General features: G+C 35.7%; 2 protein-coding genes and 1 long non-coding RNA gene across 3 annotated transcripts; 2 read left to right on the top strand and 1 right to left on the bottom strand.

Moving 5' to 3' along the window:
• Window positions 1–1,949: 1,949 nt before the first annotated feature.
• LOC106423052 (CASP-like protein 1C2) lies at window positions 1,950–2,964 on the bottom strand. Its single transcript, XM_013863829.3, has 3 exons — window positions 2,724–2,964; window positions 2,507–2,609; window positions 1,950–2,327 (listed from the first exon to the last, which is right to left on the bottom strand). The coding sequence occupies exons 1-3, from the start codon at window positions 2,879–2,881 to the stop codon at window positions 2,094–2,096; spliced, it is 495 nt and encodes a 164-aa protein (XP_013719283.1). The 5' UTR covers window positions 2,882–2,964; the 3' UTR covers window positions 1,950–2,093.
• A 6,443-nt stretch (window positions 2,965–9,407) lies between these two features.
• Window positions 9,408–13,018, top strand: LOC106423006 (MATH domain and coiled-coil domain-containing protein At2g42465-like). The gene is made up of 6 exons (XM_048743393.1): window positions 9,408–9,514; window positions 9,600–9,760; window positions 9,877–10,079; window positions 10,171–11,765; window positions 12,127–12,290; window positions 12,368–13,018. The coding sequence occupies exons 1-4, from the start codon at window positions 9,423–9,425 to the stop codon at window positions 10,621–10,623; spliced, it is 909 nt and encodes a 302-aa protein (XP_048599350.1). The 5' UTR covers window positions 9,408–9,422; the 3' UTR covers window positions 10,624–11,765; window positions 12,127–12,290; window positions 12,368–13,018.
• Window positions 13,019–16,317: 3,299 nt separating this feature from the next.
• LOC106413912 lies at window positions 16,318–17,274 on the top strand. Its single transcript, XR_001282705.3, has 2 exons — window positions 16,318–16,799; window positions 16,964–17,274. It is a non-coding gene; the product is annotated as an uncharacterized LOC106413912 (long non-coding RNA).
• The last annotated feature ends 1,723 nt before the right edge of the window (window positions 17,275–18,997 follow it).

Consider the following 18,997-nt stretch of genomic DNA (forward strand, 5'->3'; position numbering starts at 1 on the left):
GTTTAATTGGCATATGTCACAATCATATCAGGTGAAATATTTGAAATTAATTTTGGTTTATAAGAAAAATAAGATTAGTTTTACATTTTTATTTTATTTAGACTTTTAAAAAGGAAATTATTTATTTTATCATTAGTTTTTCTTTTAGATTTTTATACAACCATTTTATTTTTATAGAAAAAATATGTTTAGTATTTATATATTTTTTCTTATATATACAAACACATATTCATCATATTCACACATACTCATGTACGACAACAACATCAAAATTAAAAATTATGTTAGCATCATAAGATGTAATAAGGATAATAAAAAGTTGAGTTGTATCAAGATATTAAAAGAAAATACTCATGTAATACTTTTCATGTAAATACTATTGTGTTTTGTAAAAATAATATATAGAAGCTTAAACCTAAATTTAGATGTGAAATATTTGTAGCTATTTTTTATCATAATTTTTTAACATACAATCAAAAAACGAAAGTTATTTACTTATAAGAAAATAATAAGAATAATAAAAGTTAGTTTTTGTTCATGTTTTTATTAAATAATTTATTGTACTTGTAGGATTTTACAATTCGTTTTTGTTTGATATTTTTTCTTAAAAATTAATTTTTATCTTTTGTAACTTCTCTATCTTTAGTATCTTTTAAAACATACATAATAATAATAATAATAATAATAATAATAATAATAATAATAATAATAATATAATAATAATAATAATAATAATAATAATAATAATAAGACTATTAAATAATATTTATACTTAATTTATAGGAAAATTCGTTTTTTTGATCTTATTATATATTTTTATTCATTAAATATTTAAACACATGTCAAAATATTTGATGGAAAATTATTATCAAATAATCTTTTGCAATTATTTTTGATTAGGATTTAAAAAAAGAAAAATTACTATCAAATAATATTTATAATTACTTTTTAATAAAATTTATTTTTGTTAATATCTTAGTATATATTTTTTAATTATGAAATAGATTAACACATGTCACAATTTTAAAATATATAATTGCTATGTGTCGCGATCATGTAAATTAGTAACTTTGAATAACCAAGCTTTATATAACAAGATATTAAATCCAACTTTCTAAATCCTAACAACAATTTGAACTATGAAATCAAAAAGATACAAATAAACGATATGACAACTTCTAAATCCTAACTAAAGAATATTTCCTAATTTTCTCATAAAAACTAAATCAAAGAAATACGTAACAAAGCTTTCTTCAATAGATTCTTTTTGGTTTTAATACTAACATCAACAATGAGCTTTACAAAATTATTAAAGATGGATCCAAAAATATCAAGTAGTTGGGTGTTACATGAAAGTGATCACATTGTATATTTTATTAAATTTTTGCTACACACATTGAATTTTTTTATAATAATTTATTTATTGTATGATTTACCGTTTTGGTAACGATTTTGTGGATATAATTAAATAAGTTTGTTAAATATTACACATTGAAAAAGAAATAAACATAAAACACCACCTAAATATTTGCTAACATATTTTTTTTTGCTAACATATGAATAGTAACCATTATTGTTATTTGAACCAAAGCAAAAACCAAAATAAAGAAAACCAAACTAAACCTAAACTCATGAATAACCAAATAGTTTTTATATTTTTTGAACCGAAAACAAAAAACACAACCGAACCTGAACCGAAAATTATAATATGGAAGAGAACCGGAACTGAACGCCCGTACCTAAACATATTAGCAGATATACAGACATGTTAATAAATCTGTCAATAAAAAAAAATTCTGCAAGCGCGGATTCTATCCTAGTACGATATTAAAATTGCGGCAATTGTGTAAATATTTCACATTTTCAATTTATACCAAGAAGGTAGAATATTAATTCAATAATCTGCAAGTGTTCTAACATTTGGCATATTTTCTGGAAAGAGGTTTAGGATGTGAAATAATATCAAAAATGACAAAAAACAATTTGATTCTCAAAGCGAAGACAATGTGAAAAAGAAAAGTGAACACTACGAAATTTTTATATGTATTTATACGAGAGTATTGGTCTGGGAATCTCATATAATTATTTTTGATTCAAGATTTTCGGAGAAGAAACGGGTCGACAACGGAGTGGATAGAGAAGATGAGCAAGAACACGTAGAGAATCAGTGCGACTAAACCAGCGATTAGAGCTCCGGTTATCTGATCGCAGAATCTTGGCACTTGGCCGCAAATTGGTAACCATCCTGCGTTTGCGTTTCCTCTCTTCCCCACTTGTGCTACCGCCACCGCCGCTGATAAGCTTGACGTCAACAACATCGTCACCATCTTCACGGTTAATTTGCCATTAACAAGAAAAAACTATGTTAAACACGTAATTATCAAAAGGCACGCAACAAAATGAGACAACATTACAATGCATATAGTTCATGATTAGTATAATCAAATTATTCGTAGCAGCAGTTATTAAGAAGATATAGATGATTATAAGTAGTATAATTAGTTACCAAGTCCAAGACAACTACGAACTTCCAGAGCAAACTCTCCTTCGGAAGAAACAAAACGAGAAAGCTATAAACGCTAACAATCGCGTTTGCGATCACGAAGTACCTGCCATACACACACCAATGCATAACAATATAACATATCATCACAACACATACGCTATTTCTCTTGAATCCTAGTGAATTAAACATGCAAAAATAAAGAAACATAAACGCTTACTTAAACGCTGCCAGATCGCTATACTTAGCCACTAGGGACAGGACAAAGAAGGAAGATCTTTCGCGGCTGGTGACCATTGCGATAACAGCTCCTAATGCAGCGCAAAATGCCGCAAATCTTAGTACCAACCCGCCTAATCTCTGTGTTACCTTCACCATCAGTTTAAGTTTTTTGGGAGATCTCTAGAAATTCTAGCTATGGAAGAGAAAAGGAAAGAGAGGGACAATGTAAGAAAACAAAGTCACGAAATATAAACCAAAGTAAAATGAATATGATATTGAAGTGTTGGATGGGTTGGTTAGCTTTTTTCAACTGTCTCCACCGGTCATGCAAGTTTTACTTCTTTTTTTTTGTTTGTTTATAAAGCACAAGAACAATCAGATTTAAAGTAGTTAAGATTTATAAAACCATATGGACATTTCTGAAACGAATATTTTATTACTGGTGTAGACAAATCATACTTTGAAGTAGTTAAGATTTATAAAACTCAAATTGAATTTCTGTAAAAAGTATAATTCTTGATTTGGTGACATGAGGAACAAAATGTTTGTTTTGGAGTGAGTCGTTGACCAAACTTAGGTGAGATTTGTCAATAATCACTGTTACACTTTCATAATTGGTTTGGCTCGCATGAAAAGTAGACAATGTTGAGTTTGTAGTCATAAAACGTTTTTTTAAATACCAAAAGGTTTAGAGCCAAAGTTCATAATCCTCTAGGCCTAACAGTCATTTGAAACCAGAAACCTCTAACACAATGACAAGATGTTGGATAAGCTTGAAATAGCTTGAGAAGCAAGTTTCCTAAAACTATTGAGTTATAGTTATCTAGAGAGAATAGGAAATATTTAAGTTATGTTTATCCTAATGAGATTAGGACAATTAAAGTGTTATATAAGGAGATGCAAGTATGTTGCATAACTTAAGAGTTGCGATTGAGAACTTAAGGTTTTGAGTGAGTTTCCTTAAGAAGATTAATAAGAGAGTTAGTCTTATTGATTGTGTTTACATAAGAGTGATCGTGAGACCTTTAAACTAGATTTGGTATCAGAGCCATGGGTGATATCGTTGTGGCAACAGGGAAACTTAAAGAAGGAGGAACTTCGATACAATGTCCTATGCTTAGCACATCAAACTATACTGTGTGGGCTGTAAGGATGAGGATGGCACTGAAAGTACACAAAGCTTGGGAGGTTATAGAGACAGAGACTCCTGATACTGAGAAAAATAACTTAGCAATGGCTCTGTTGTTTCAATCAATACCAGAGAGCCTCGTACTGCAGGTAGCCGAGCTTGAAACAGCAAAGCAAGTGTGGGAAGCTATTAAAACTAGGCATGTAGGAGCAGAACGTGTGAGGGAAGCTAGACTGCAAACATTAATATCTGAATTTGATCGGCTACGTATGAAAGAAACAGAGAGCATTGATGACTTTGGAGGAAGGCTATCAGAATTGGCATCTAAATCAGCTGCTTTAGGAACGACAATTGAAGAAGCCAAGATCGTTAAGAAGTTTTTATCAAGTCTACCTCGCACAAAGTATATACAAATTGTTGCCTCCTTAGAGCAAGTACTTGATCTCAATAAGACAAGCTTTGAAGACATCTTTGGACGCTTAAAAGCTTACGAAGAACGTATTCGTGAAGAGACTTCAGAAGAAGATGACAAAGGAAAACTGTTGTATACAAATAATGAAGGACAAACAAGCCAAGCAGTTAAACCCCAAGGTTAATACTCTTCTCAATGGGGAAATCGAGACTATAACGAATCATACAGAGGAAGAGGTCGAGGAGGACGCTCTTACAGAGGCAGAGGCCGTGGTCGTTATAGTGGAGGAAGAAGTTATAATGGAGGAAACTATAATGGAGGAAGAGAAGGAGTTAGAGACGCGTCGCACATAATTTGTTACAGGTGTGATAAGGTTGGACACTTCGTTGCACAGTGTCCAGAGCTCTTGCTGAAGCTACAAGAGACTCAAGAAGGAGACAACACAGAAACACAAGCAGCCGACGAGCTCATGATGCACGAGATCGTGTTTTTGAACGAGAAGAAAGTGTTGCCTGAGAAATACGAGAGCAAAGATCAAGGAGTAAATGTGTGGTATCTTGATAATGGAGCCTCAAACCATATGACTGGAGATGTGAGGTACTTCTCAAAACTCGATAACACGATCTCCGGGAAGGTACGCTTTGGAGATGACTCTAGAATAGACATCAAAGGCAAAGGCACAATCTCCTTCACTGATATGAATGGAGATGCAAGACAGATGACTGATGTTTATTTTATACCGGATTTAAGAAGTAACATCATAAGTTTGGGGCAAGCAACAGAAGCTGGCTGTGACATAAGGCTTCGAGGAGAATTACTAACAATGCATGATCAGTCTGGAAAGCTACTAGTCACTGCCAAGAGGTCTAGAAATAGGCTATACAAGGTGCATATGGGTCTTAAAAGCGGAGCGTGTCTCTACTTGAGTGCAGAAAGTGAAAAAAATAGATGGCATGAGAGATTGGGGCATATAAACTCAGAGACTATACGGAACATGATGTTGAAAGAACTTGCACTAGGCTTACCAAAGGGATTCATTGCGAAGAAAGTGCGGATCTTGTCTACTTGGGAAGCACGCAAGGCAATCTTTCCCAAAGGCCACTTCATACCGAGCAACAAAGGTGCTAGAGCTACTTCATGAAGATCTTTGCGGCCCTATAACACCAATGACACACGGTGGAAATAGATATATATTTGTGGTCATCGACGATCACACAAGGTATATGTGGTCGATACTATTAAAACAGAAGAGTGACGCCTTTTGCAAGTTTAAAAGACTAAGAAGTCTAGTTGAAAGTGAAACGGGTGAGAAGATTCAAACCTTCAGAACTGATAGAGGGGGAGAGTTTGTGAATCATGAGTTTAATAGCTACTGTGATGGTGCGGGGATAAGACGACATCTTACTGCGCCCTACACACCTCAACAGAACGGTGTGGTCGAGCGAAGAAATCGAACGTTAATGGAGATGGCTTGGAGTTTACTCAAGCACATGTCAATGCCTAACTATCTTTGGGGAGAAGCAATCAGGCATGCTACATATCTGATTAACCGTGTAGCTACAAGAGTGTTGAATGATCAAACGCCATATGAGATGTTGCGAAGTAAGAAACCAAATATAAGTCATCTAAAAGTTTTTGGATGTATAGGATACGCGAAGATAGAGGGAGCACAGCTAAAGAAACTTGACGATCGGTCTCTTATGCTTGTTCATCTCGGTACGGAGCCCGGATCAAAGGCATATCGCCTATATAATCCAAATACAAGGAGAGTCATTGTTAGCCGAGACGTTGTATTTGATGAAGAAAAGAGCTGGAACTGGAGTAAGGAAGATAAACAAGAGACTGAAAGTTTTGTAATCACAGGAGGAAGGTTTGAAACGAATGATGAAGAAAATAAAGAAGACAACACGTTATCAAAGACTATAGAGAACGTTAAAGAAACAGAGGAGGCTCCTGATCCGACAGGATCTGTTCCGAAACAGAGCACTAGCGAAACCGAAGATCAGCCACAATACCTTAGGAGGTCAGAAAGACAGACTCATCAACCAAAATATCTCGAAGACTATGTTCTACTAGCAGAAGAACTTGCGGAAGACGTCTTGTTATATTTAAACAATGAGCCAAGAAATTTTGAGGAAGCTAAAAACTCTAAGGAATGGACAAGAGCTTGTGAAGATGAGATAGAGTCTATCGAGAAAAACAGAACTTGGGAGCTTGTAGAACTTCCGTTTGGTGCAAAGGCTATAGGATTGAAGTGGGTGTTTAAAATCAAGCGCAATGCCGACGGAAGTATCAACAAGTTGAAAGCGAGATTGGTTGCGAAGGGTTACGTACAACAATATGGAGTCGATTTTGAGGAAGTCTTCGCACCAGTTGCGAGACTTGAGACCATAAGGCTACTGAATAGTTTGGCGGCGACTAACGGATGGGAAATCCACCATCTCGACGTCAAAACTGCCTTTCTGCACGGAGAGCTAAAATAGATCGTCTATGTAAGCCAACCAGAGGGTTTTGAGAAGAAAGGATATGAGAAGAAGGTATACAGACTCAACAAAGCATTGTATGGATTGAGACAAGCACCGAGAGCTTGGAACAACAAGCTTAACCAAATACTCATGGAGCTTGGGTTTAGTAAGTGTACTAAAGAGCCATCAGTCTATCGCAAGACTGTAAAAGGTATCTACTTGTAGTGGCTGTCTATGTGGACGACTTGTTCGTAACTGGAACAAGCAAGAAGCTTATAAACGACTTCAAGAAAGGCATGGCGAGTAAGTTTGACATGAGTGACCTTGGGAGATTAACATACTACCTAGGAATGGAAGTGGTCCAAGATGATCAAGGAATTACGCTTGATCAGAGTCAGTATGCTAAGAAAATACTTGAGAATGCAGGGATGGATAAGTGTAACTCAGTTCAAACTCCCATGGAGCTCGGTCTGTGCTTATCAAAAGCGGAAGAAGAACGAGAGATTGATGCGACAGACTACAGAAGAAATATTGGTTGCTTAAGGTACTTACTCCACACAAGGCCTGACTTGGCATTCTGCGTGGGAGTGTTAAGCCGCTACATGCATAGCCCAAGGGAATGTCACGGGGTTGCACTGAAGCAATGTTTGCGTTATCTACAAGGAAGCACAAGGTTCGGTCTGTTCTTCGAAAGATCATCACAGAAGATATCAAAGGTAATTGGGTATAGCGACAGCAGCTATAATGTTGACCCAGATGATGGACGAAGCACGACTGGCCACATCTTCTACTTAGGAAAGAGTCCTATAACATGGTGTTCGCAGAAGCAAGATACGGTTGCACTGTCAAGTTGTGAGGCCGAGTTCATGGCCGGCACAGAGGCTGCGAGACAGGCAATCTGGCTGCATGATCTATTGAGTGAAGTCACCGGCCAATCTAGAGAGAAGATCACCATCAGAATTGACAATCAATCTGAAATTGCCTTGACAAGAAATCCAGTCTTCCATGGAAGAAGTAAACACATACACTCTAGGTATCACTTTATAAGAGAATGTGTTGAGAGGGAGCTTATAGAAGTCGAGCATGTACCGGGTAACGAACAGAAGGCGGATATTCTCACCAAGGCATTAGGACGTATCAAGTTCAAAGAAATGAGGGACTTCATTGGAATGCAAGAGTTGCCACAAGAAGGTTTCAAGCTTAAGAGGGAGAATGTTGGATAAGCTTGAAATAGCTTGAGAAGCAAGTTTCCTAAAACTATTGAGTTATAGTTATCTAGAGAGAATAGGAAATATTTAAGTTATGTTTATCCTAATGAGATTAGGACAATTAAAGTGTTATATAAGGAGATGCAAGTATGTTGCATAACTTAAGAGTTGTGATTGAGAACTTAAGGTTTTGAGTGAGTTTTCTTAAGAAGATTAATAAGAGAGTTAGTCTTATTGATTGTGTTTACATAAGAGTGATCGTGAGACCTTTAAACTAGACGAGAGTTATTTACAGTTGAACTAACGACCCTCTAATGTAGTCATAAAACTCGAACCATCCCCTAGGTGAAAAACCGTAATACACCTCATGATATCTATCTCTTTAATTCACCCATGACTGATCCTCATCGAAAGCAGTTGTATCGTCGATCACTGATGATAAAAGTAGCCAAATTTTAAAATACATAGCTTTATCCCTAATTAACAAAGGATTCTTTTTATTCCTAACGAAAAGGGAGAATCAATAAACCATTGGTAATTTATTTGTTTCCACACTAAAACATCAAACACTGGTTCCACATTACAAAAAAATCAGTTTCACAAGAAATGTAATAGATTGATAGCCTATTTGTGAGTTAAACTTCTACAAATAATCGATGATTGACTAGGCTGTATTAACTGTTATAACAGAATATGTAATAGGTTTTTTTTGTCAAACGAACATGTAATAGTTTGAATGTGATTTCCGACGTCATCATGGGTAAGTCTCTTAAGTGATTGTTGCTTTCAGATTCCCTCTGTTTTGAATCCTTATACCTAGAAACATAGATTTGTGTAAGTCCATCTATCTTCCATACTTCACTGGCGTTAGCTCCTTGGAACCATTTGGAAACTCTTAACTCGTCAATTGTGTGCTGCAATCCAAATAATTAAAGAAAGTTTAGGAGTGGCTGTTGAAAAGCATATACCTTCTTTAAACCAAAGGCGTCTCTGGTTAAAAACTACTACTACTAGAGTGAGTTGCCGAGTCTGATGATGTAGGTATGTTAAAACGGGCTTGCCTGGCCCGTTTACGTCCGAGTCCGTTTAGGAGCAAAATGATCATCTTTCCTCTTCCAAAGTCTGATATCTGCTTCCGGGCTCTCAGTTCATGCTCACGTAGCTGGACCAATTCTGCATCCATACTGTTTAGAGTAATTGAACTGGAGTTTTGATACGAATTCTTCTTTGGTTTCCTAAATTAATTTCTTTTAATAATTAATTAGTTTTTCTAGATAATATTTCAATATATATATATGAATTTTGAGATATATGATAAAAAGGAATAAGTAAGTTTGATAAAAAGGAAGAAGTTTGATGTATATATGCTGTAAAGTTTTGTTCCGCATATATATATATATATAAATAATGAAGTCTAATGCATGAATTGAAAACATACAAGAAATCGGAAAAAAAAAAAAGCCTCCGATCAATATTTTAGCAGATGGAGAAGGCATTGAGTTTGGAGATAGATGACTTTTCGAAGAAGAACAATGGGATAAAGTCCGATAACTTCTCAAGTGGTGGCTGCGAATGGTAAATAAAAAGAATCACCTCTAGTTTTTTTTTTTTTTGATATTTGATTTTCAGAACTAAAAGTTTTTTTTTTCTTTCTTCTTAGGTTTGTTAAGGTGTATCCCAAGGGATACCGTTGCTCTGATCACTTGTCTCTGTTCCTACACGTTGTGAATCCTGAATCATTGAGACGTGGATGGAAAAGGAGAGCTATTTATTGCTTCGTTTTATCGAATCAATCCGGCCAAGTTCTATACAGATCACCAAGTAATCAACTTGATTATTATATGTCCCACGTACTCTTGTGCATTTGAATCACGAAGAACACAAGTTGATATATATATATATATATATATATTGATTTTTTTTTTTTATCTTTACAGATGAAAGCAAGTGCGATTTGTTCTGCGCTGAGGTCCCAAACTGGGGTTGCCAGAAGACGTTGCCTCTTACCGAGCTAGGGTTCCTGGAAAAGAACAAACTAACCGTTGAAGTCTACATCAAAGTAGTTGAAGTTGTTCATCAAGGAAAATCAACCGAGAATGATATTATAGATTTTAATGGTTTCCAAATCATTGCTTCTCAAGTAAGTTAACGAGACTCCCATTAGTGTGGTGGATTTGAATCCAATTATTATAATAACACACTCTCTGTTTTCTGTTTGTTCTCATTGGCAGGCTTTTTCAGTGGCCAATATTGTCTCACAGGACCCATACTTTGTAGTAGATTTCAGACCGGAGAACCAATGGGTCCAAACAAAGTATATGTATCTCCTTGGCCTTGTCGAGACACTGAGCAAGTCTCCACAGAGCTTGTCTGCGACTGAACTAAGCAATGCTCAAAGAGATTTGACTGCACTGACTGAAGCAGGCTTCAAGCTCGACTGGTTAAATTCAAAGCTTGAGGAGGTTTCCTTGGAGTGGAAGAAAGCATCACATTCTGATGGATCTTCTGTCCAACAACTCAAGGAACAGGTCAAGAATGTGGAATTGTCTTTGTCGGATCTCATTGTTGAACTGGAGAATGTGAAGATTAAATCTGCTGCTGCTGCCAAAGTTTCTTCGTTTCAGTTTATAGATTTTCTTATTAAGAAATTCTTTCTCTCTTGCTTCTCATTCTCAAAATCCTAGCTGATCTATGTTTTATAGATATAGCTTTCAGGAGTTTCCATCTAAACAAAAATAATTGGTCAATGCGTTATGATCCCATTAACATTGAGGATGATTATATGTTTGAGCTCTTATCAAGCTAGTTTAAATTCTTATTCTTTTTCATTATCTGTTCTGATCACTTTTTGTTACATAGTATAATAACCATTAAGCAATTCATTCTCTTTACTTTTTTTTCCCTGAAATTCAGTATCCGTTTGGTGGTCCTCTCTTGCTATTGTGTAGACAATGGTGGAATTTTTTTTAAGTATAGTTACTTAGTCCAGCTTTCTCTTTTTTTTTTTGAATAAAAGTCCAGCTTTCTCATACTTCGACTTGGGGGTTTTGATGGAAATTTGATGATTATATGAAGAAACTTAGTCTTATGATGTTTAACCTCTTGAGCACTGTATATATATATGTATGGTGTTATCATATAAATAGAGATGTTCATGAATCACAATACCATTATTATCTATATATATATATATATATATATATATCTTTATATATAAAAGAGAGTTTGATCTCTCCTGGTGAAGCCACCTCAGCATCCAGGTCACAAATTCGTGCTCTGTCGTGCTGACACGTGTCGCCTTCCCTCTCAACGCAGCGTTTCATTAATGTATGGCGTCATGGGCTTTCCGTTTATTGTATGTTACTGGTCTTGGAATCGTGCAAACATCCGGCCTGGAAAGTGAAAACAGAAATACTCTCCCCCTAACCCTAATACGGCTTAAAATAACCCACGAAGATCGTCTCTCATCTTCATGCGGCCGCGGTGACGTTTGCGCTTACTGTAACAGACTTCTTTATGGATTCCTCTTTAATCCTGTTGATTTATTCTCCCATGATGTGTCTTCGATGCGTTGATTAGGTCTGAAAGGCGGTGTGTTTTCAGCATAAATATGTGAGCAATCCTCATCTGGGACTCATCTTCTCTTTCAATTCTCTGAAAGTATCTCAGGTTAAGCGAGGCGGCGAGGGTCGACACACTCCTCATGTACGCCAAGGGTTGACATCGCCATTAACGATCGTCTAACTCTTCGACCCACTCCAGCCACGATTCCCCATTCAATGCGTTGTCCCTTTCTACAAGGCGGTAGATCTCCAGCTATAAGAAGGTCAGCTTTCATCCCGTGAACATCATTATCATCCTCACATTTAGAAAGCTTGAGTTTAAATGATTTTTGTTTCGTTTATTGATTTGTTTTTTTTTATATGTATTTATGATTTGGGTATCGTTTATTGATTAAGAAACCTTGAGTTTTGATGATCTTGATTTCGTTTTATGTTTTCTCTGTTTGTTGATGTAAGATGATTTGGTTTCGTTTATTAATTTAGAAAGCTCGAGTTGACAGAAAAAAATTTAGAAAGCTTGATTTTAGACGCTTTTGGTTTCGTTTATTTATTTTGTTTTTGTTTGTTACTGTAAAAAAATTTTGGTTTCGTTTATTGCTTCTTGAGTCCATATACCGTGTGCAGATATGTGTTGTTGATGAGACCGACCGACGAAGCTGTTTTGATTACCAGTATCCAGTTTCAAAGGTCTCGGTTACACTAGAACAAGAAGTTCTCACAACGCTTACACAAATACATCGATTTGTGAGAATAATCTTACGTCCCAAGTTTTTCAAAACTATAAACTGGTAAGCTCTTATACAATTCCCCAAGGTTGTTCTTAAGTCTGCTAATTTTGATTGCTTAAATTAAATTCTTTGCACAGATTCTTCCAATGGCGTTCCCACGAGAACAAGCCAAGAAAGATGACTCTGTTAGTTAAATACTTGGCAAGTTTCTATCGAATTTTCTTATTCATTTTTTGTTTAATTCGTGAGTTGTTTTAAATTCAATTTTCTTACTTCATTTTGATTGCGTAGATTGTAAATTAAAAAACAAGCAAGATAGGATACTCGGGGAGGTCAGGAATGAGAAAGTTGAGCAATGATTAAGAGATGGATGAGATTGGGATTGGGGTTTCAGGGTTGAATTATGAGTCTGATGAGTTGAACAAGAGCAGTAAGACTACTAAGAGTGTTCAAAATGGAGGAGGTAATGTAAGAAGAGAATGCCTGCTAAGAATCTGATGGCTGAGAAGAGGAGGAGGTGGGTGATAGGCTTTATATGCTTAGATCAGTTGGCCCCAAGATCAGCAAAATAACAATTACTTCTCTCTGATCTCCTCAAGGGCTTCGTCTTCATCATTTACTTATCACCGTTAGAGTTCGATAGATTATGTGTTGTGTTTGTTGCGATGGAATTTCATTAACAACCACATACATTATGCATTAAACCTCAGACTTCGGTTCGTGTCAATTTCAAAGATACCACATGCAGCTGTTTATTAGCTTTTCAAAAAATTTTATTCACATACCCATCAATAGTGTCCAAAATAGTAGATTCAGTGATCCATTCCAGTTGCGCAACTTGATATATAACAAACTCACTCAGTTGACAAAAAAATAACAAACACTCACGTGGATAGCTCACCGAACCTCCCGTACTGCATAGATTAAGTTTGGCTGATTTTCCACAGGAATTTGATGCCCAAAATAACAAGTCCCACATCATAAAGGATATCAATTAATAAATCAAAACTAATCCCTTTCTAGAGTTGGAGACTTGGAGGCACGCTTAAATTATTGATCCAGAATATAAAACCAAATACTCAAACACCATAAGATGCTACCTTAAATAACTGGATATTGATAGTAAAACAGAGGCACGCTCACAGAAGGTACGAAAATAGTAACCCACCATAATCTACAAAGTTAGTTATATTAAAGAAATATGGCAAAGCTGAATCAAATGGATATACAAAAAAAAAGATGACAAAAAAATAACCATATAAATTTGCAAAACCTTCGACATTGTATATGTAAATAAAAAGATTAGTCTTTTTAATATATATATATATATATATATATATAATATAACCAACAAATAATATTTGGTGAAAATTTAGTCAACAAATAATATTTTTTTGAAGATACATAATATAACCCAATACATAAATTTAAGAGTACATAGAAAATTTCAACAATATATAAAAATTACAAAAAGAAAACCAAAACCACAACCCTGTCCATACCCAGACCGGGATAAACCAATTCCAAAGCTTAAAATGAAGGACAAGTAAGCTTTTCTACACCAAAAAAAAAATTACCAAAACCAATTGCCACTATATGTTTAATATGTGTGAGAAGGTTGGCAGATGAGCTATGTTACGTTTGGTTGAGCGTGTTCATATTTCACTTCAGTTGACAACTCAGTCGATGGTCTCATAAATACATGTGTGGATTTATTGTATTTTTATGTAACCACAAACTTCTTGATATACTATAGATTGTTTGAGGCTTCAAACAAAGAGATTGTGATTGAATATAACTCAGTTCTCTCTTCTCAACTCATGGTTCTGAGTATAAGTGATACCTTACAATCAGTAAGTGATGAGACTGTCCCATAAATTTCACTTTGATAAAGTCTATGATTGTTTCTCTACGTTTGTGTTTAAATGTTATATCTTTTATTTTATCTTTTCCAACTTCGTTGATCAGAGCAACGAATACACAACTATTAAATAGTTTTTGTAATTCCTACTTGATTTTCTGCCAGCTAAATATATTTTGTCAAATTGAATTATAAATAATATATATGTATATATTATTACATTCTCTGAATTTTTTTTTTTGTAATTTTGTGTTCTCTAAAAAATAGAGAATATGAATATTTGTGTAGTTCCTACTGTCTGAGTCTGTTTAAGTTGATGAAAAAAAATAAGTTATTGTCATTTTAATTCTAACAAAAAATATTTATTAAAAACAACAATATGTTCTTAGAATTTTTTTCTATTATTTTTTTGTCTGTAATATCGCTTTCAATGTATAATAATTTTAAATGCTTCATACAATTAATATAAATTCATATAAATAGTTTTTATTATAACTTCCCGTCCGTAGGGCGGGCCAACCCTAGTATATATATATATAAATATGTTCGCCTCCTTCCTGTGATGCCACGTTATCAAGTCGTACGTTATGGGAGTGACACGTGTCCCATTTTATATTTGGGGCCAAAATAAAACAAAAAACTGTCAGGGGTAATTGAACCCAGCACCTCCAGCACTAGTAATTTCTCTTAGAACCAATAGACTAAAGCCACTTTTTATAAATATGAGGCCGCGAAAATACTTATTATCGTGTTGGCTGGAAGCCCAATGCTTTTTCTGCTTGTGGCTAGGGCCGGCACTGAACTGACGTCAAGATGAAGATCGTGAAGTTAAAAACTTTGCTCCAAACAGTTTTGCAATGTTTTCAACCTTTATAACTTGATGCATATAATATATATCAAAATACATTTGTTGTACACGCTTTTATTAGTTTTGCTTTTAAAAGAAGGTATTTGCAGTTATAAATGTTTTGTGCCAGTGAAGTAATAGTTGAAAAACCTCTATACATATGTCATTTTAAAATAACACCCAACTTCTATATATAGTCAATACATATGTCCATGTTATATTCTAGACTAAATATTTTCTCTTTTAAAAATATAGAAAACAGTTTTTTTTAGTCTACAAGCAAATGTTGTAGAGCAAGTATGCATTATACAAAATAATATATATTTAAAAACCTATACGCAAAAACATAAAAGTTGATATAGGCCTCTTTCTGACACATGCACACTCCACTATGAATAAAAATTAAAAAAAAAAACAGTATTGTCATCAAACTTTATCACAAATCCACATTTGTACATCTATAATTATGAGTTAGACAATTAGTTAATTTGATACAATACCAAAACAAGAATAATCGAAAAACAACTATACCACTGCATACTAATAAGTAACACATAACAGATAACCAAATTCTTGAATCTTAAAACAAATTTGAATTCGAGCATTTAGTGAATATCAAATTAACTAATATCCCGTCCGTACAGCGGGCCGACCCTAGTATAATAATAAAGGAGAGTTTTCTCCCTCATTATGATGCCACCTCACCATTCAGCATAGGGTATTTTAGGATACGTGTCAAGACACTTAGGGTCTGACTGGTTCAAACGCAGCGGCTGCGGTTGCGGTTGCGGGAGTTTGTGGATGCGGGCGGTTGCGGTTTCTAACGGTTTTAAGAGATTTGTACGACTGGTACTGCGGTTAAAAATTGGTGCGTTTGCGGGTGACTTATGACTGGTTAACTACCTAACGCGGTAACAGTCAAATAATAAATTAACAATATTTACATTTAATATAATTATGAAAATATTAAAAATCATAAAATTATAATAAATATAAAATTTATATTTAGAAAGTTATAATTTTAATTTTTGAAAATTTATTGAAATTGTTTTTATTATAAAATTTTATAATATTAATTAAAATATAATAGATATATTTTAATATTTTCATAATTTCAATTTTAAATTTTTATTAAATATTTTTACTTTTGTATATATATTGTTTTAAAAAAAGAAAAAAAAAATTACCCTCCCGCAACCGCCCGCAACCGCAAACGCTAGCTGGAGCCAGCTTTTGAATTTATGAGATTCGGAGCGGTTTGAAGTGGTTTGAAGCGGTTTAGAGCGATTTGAGTGATTGTTGCAAACCGTCGACAACCGCTACCAACCGCAAAAGCTGCGTTTGCGGGTGGTAGCGGGAAAACCAGTCGCCCCCTTAAACTTTGCGAACTTCGGTTAATAATGGGCTACAAAACTCAACTCAAGCCCGATCTCAGCCCAGGCTCTAAACACTTTGGATCCGATAACACTGTCTCCCTCTAGAGCGTCGTCTTCTTCGTTCTCCATCCCACCTCCGATCGCAAAAACCATGTATAACGCTTTTGTTTCTCACTGAAGCCACTTCATAACGTCTCTCCATTAAATACACCTGTCCAGCTTTCCCACTATGTCAACTTCAATGAACCCTTTCTCAACCTCCATCGCAAATCCCTAATTCCTAAGACTTTAAATAAGGATGAAGACCTCTCTAATTCTCACTAATTCAAGATTCAATCATATTCCTTCTTTACAAACAGTACAGCTACAACCAAGGCGTCATCCCATATCTTTTTCAGATTTGAAGCCTCCTGCGTTTCTGGGAAGCACACCAAGTCAAGAGAGGAGAGCTACTGGGAGTCTACATGCTCATGCTTGATGAATAGGTCGAGCTCTTTCATATACCTTCGATGATAGATAGAATCTGATTTTATTATGTTGCTTCTCTGATATTTGTCAAGCTTCTCATGATTTTTAGTTTAACCCTCATCGCTCCTCCATAGATTTCTTTCAATTCAATATTAACAAGTGTGGTTTACTGATTCTTTAGGAGGAAAAAAAACTGAGGAAAGTGCCGAGGTTCGCTAATGCTTGTGGAGCTATCACGACAACCAAGAAAGGAGCCATTCCAGCTCTTCCTTCCGACAGTGAAGATCTCAGCTTTATTAAAGACCACCAGAGACGTAGTAACAACCCTTTTAAGTCCAAAAGTTGCGCTTCTTATATTGTAGTAATTGCTCATGATTCTTATTTGAGATAAAAAAAAGATCTCAATGTTGTATCTCTCCTGTTTGTACCCTCATCTCTTCTGTTTGTATCCTTCATCTCTTGCTAATAGAAGAAGAAAAAGAGTTTGTTCTTTTTTTTTTTTGCCTGAGCTATGTACTTTCCGATTGGTGGTCTGTTTTGTTTCCACATGTTTCTATGTGAGAAGCTTTAGCACAGAAAGAGACACCTCGAGTTGATCTAAAGAAGAGAACATCTTCCGTGTTGGCTACATCAGCTGCCTTAGAAGCTTGCTAATTGGCTACTGTTGGGGGTGGATTTGCATCCTCTCTCAAGGCCCATTAGACACTTAATTAGGCCCACTTCTTTATGAAACCCTAGTCATATTTCTTCTATAAATAAGGAACTATCTCCTTATTAGAAGGGATCTCTTCTTCCATATTGGAGACTCTAGACACTTTCATAGAGATCTTATTGATTCATAGATTCACTTTACACTTTAAACATCTTTGTAATGCAATCTTTAATCAATATGAAATCTCTTTTATCTTCTTTTCCCATTTGATTCTTTCAAGATTTTTCTTAAGCCTCAAAGAATCTAATCATCATTTTTAGATTCTTTTATTGTATTGATTCAACAAATATTTCAGCATAAAGACCATTTTTGGATTAAACAGTTGGCGCTAGAAGGAGGGGACAAAGAAAACTATCCTCAAAGAATCAAACTTGGGAACAACTCATGGATCTATCGATCTCGCTTCATCTAGGCGACAAGCTATCAAAGTTATTGTCTAAAAGATAAGTTTACACAATCTTATTTCATCATTAAATTTTGATTCATGATTAGGCATAATACACACACGCTTAGTCTATGAAACAGATTTGAATAAAAAAAAAAACAATTAATTAAAAATTATTATTTTTGACTCGAGGTCGGCTACGACGCGGGGCTCGCCGTCGCTGCCTTCTCGCACCGGTCAAGGGATGGTCGTAGGTTCGACCCACAAATCGAATCAGAGATGAGATGTGGCGATTGATGCTTCTCAGAAGCTACCGTGCTCTCACCTTCCTCACTCTTCTTCGTGACTCGGCCTTTTTCGTGACTCGGAGAGAAGCAGAAAGATGATGACGACCGTGGTTCAATCTTGGCACAAGCAGAGACGAAATCAACTCAAGCTCTCGAGACAAGAACCGGTTAGCAAGAAACCCAGGTTTCATCATCTTCCCAAGAACACGAGGACAGAAAGAGACGCGAAGAAGCCAAAGCCATTGATGCCAAACTCGCCGTCTCGTCAAAGCTTCAGACTTGATCTCTGGAAGCCAAAGCCATTGATGACAAAGCTTCAGCAACAAGGGACATCTCGTCACAAGCTTGCCATCTCAGCACGATTGCAACATAGCTCACAAGCTTGATCTCGTCCAATGCTATCTACGGCAGAGCTCACGAGCTTGATCTCGTCCAATGCTAGCTACGGCTCGATCATGAGCTTCATCATAACCGATTTTGAGAAATGGAGACCGCAACATCACGCAGGGCATGCTTCAGCTTGTTACTGCTGCTGTTATGATTCCACTCAGCTTCACAAGCTTCTTCACTGCTCGAATCTCATTACAGTCGTTTCTCTCATCCTGTCGTCAAGCTCTGCTTCTCGAACAGCAACAGTCAAGCGATCTTCTCGGCAGCAAGGAGTTGATCTCGGCATCTCCGACAACTAGCAACAACTCATCCTCAAAAGAGTGTCGCTGTTTGTGTTAACCTCCACTCTTGCAGGAGACGATGCTCTACGAGACGCTGCCCTTGCCGGTGACTCTGACCTCGGACATGCCACATTTCTCTCGACAGCAAACAGTGCGTTCA

This window comes from Brassica napus, chromosome A10, assembly GCF_020379485.1.
Source record: "Brassica napus cultivar Da-Ae chromosome A10, Da-Ae, whole genome shotgun sequence".
In the NCBI taxonomy this organism is placed as follows: Eukaryota; Viridiplantae; Streptophyta; class Magnoliopsida; order Brassicales; family Brassicaceae; genus Brassica; species Brassica napus.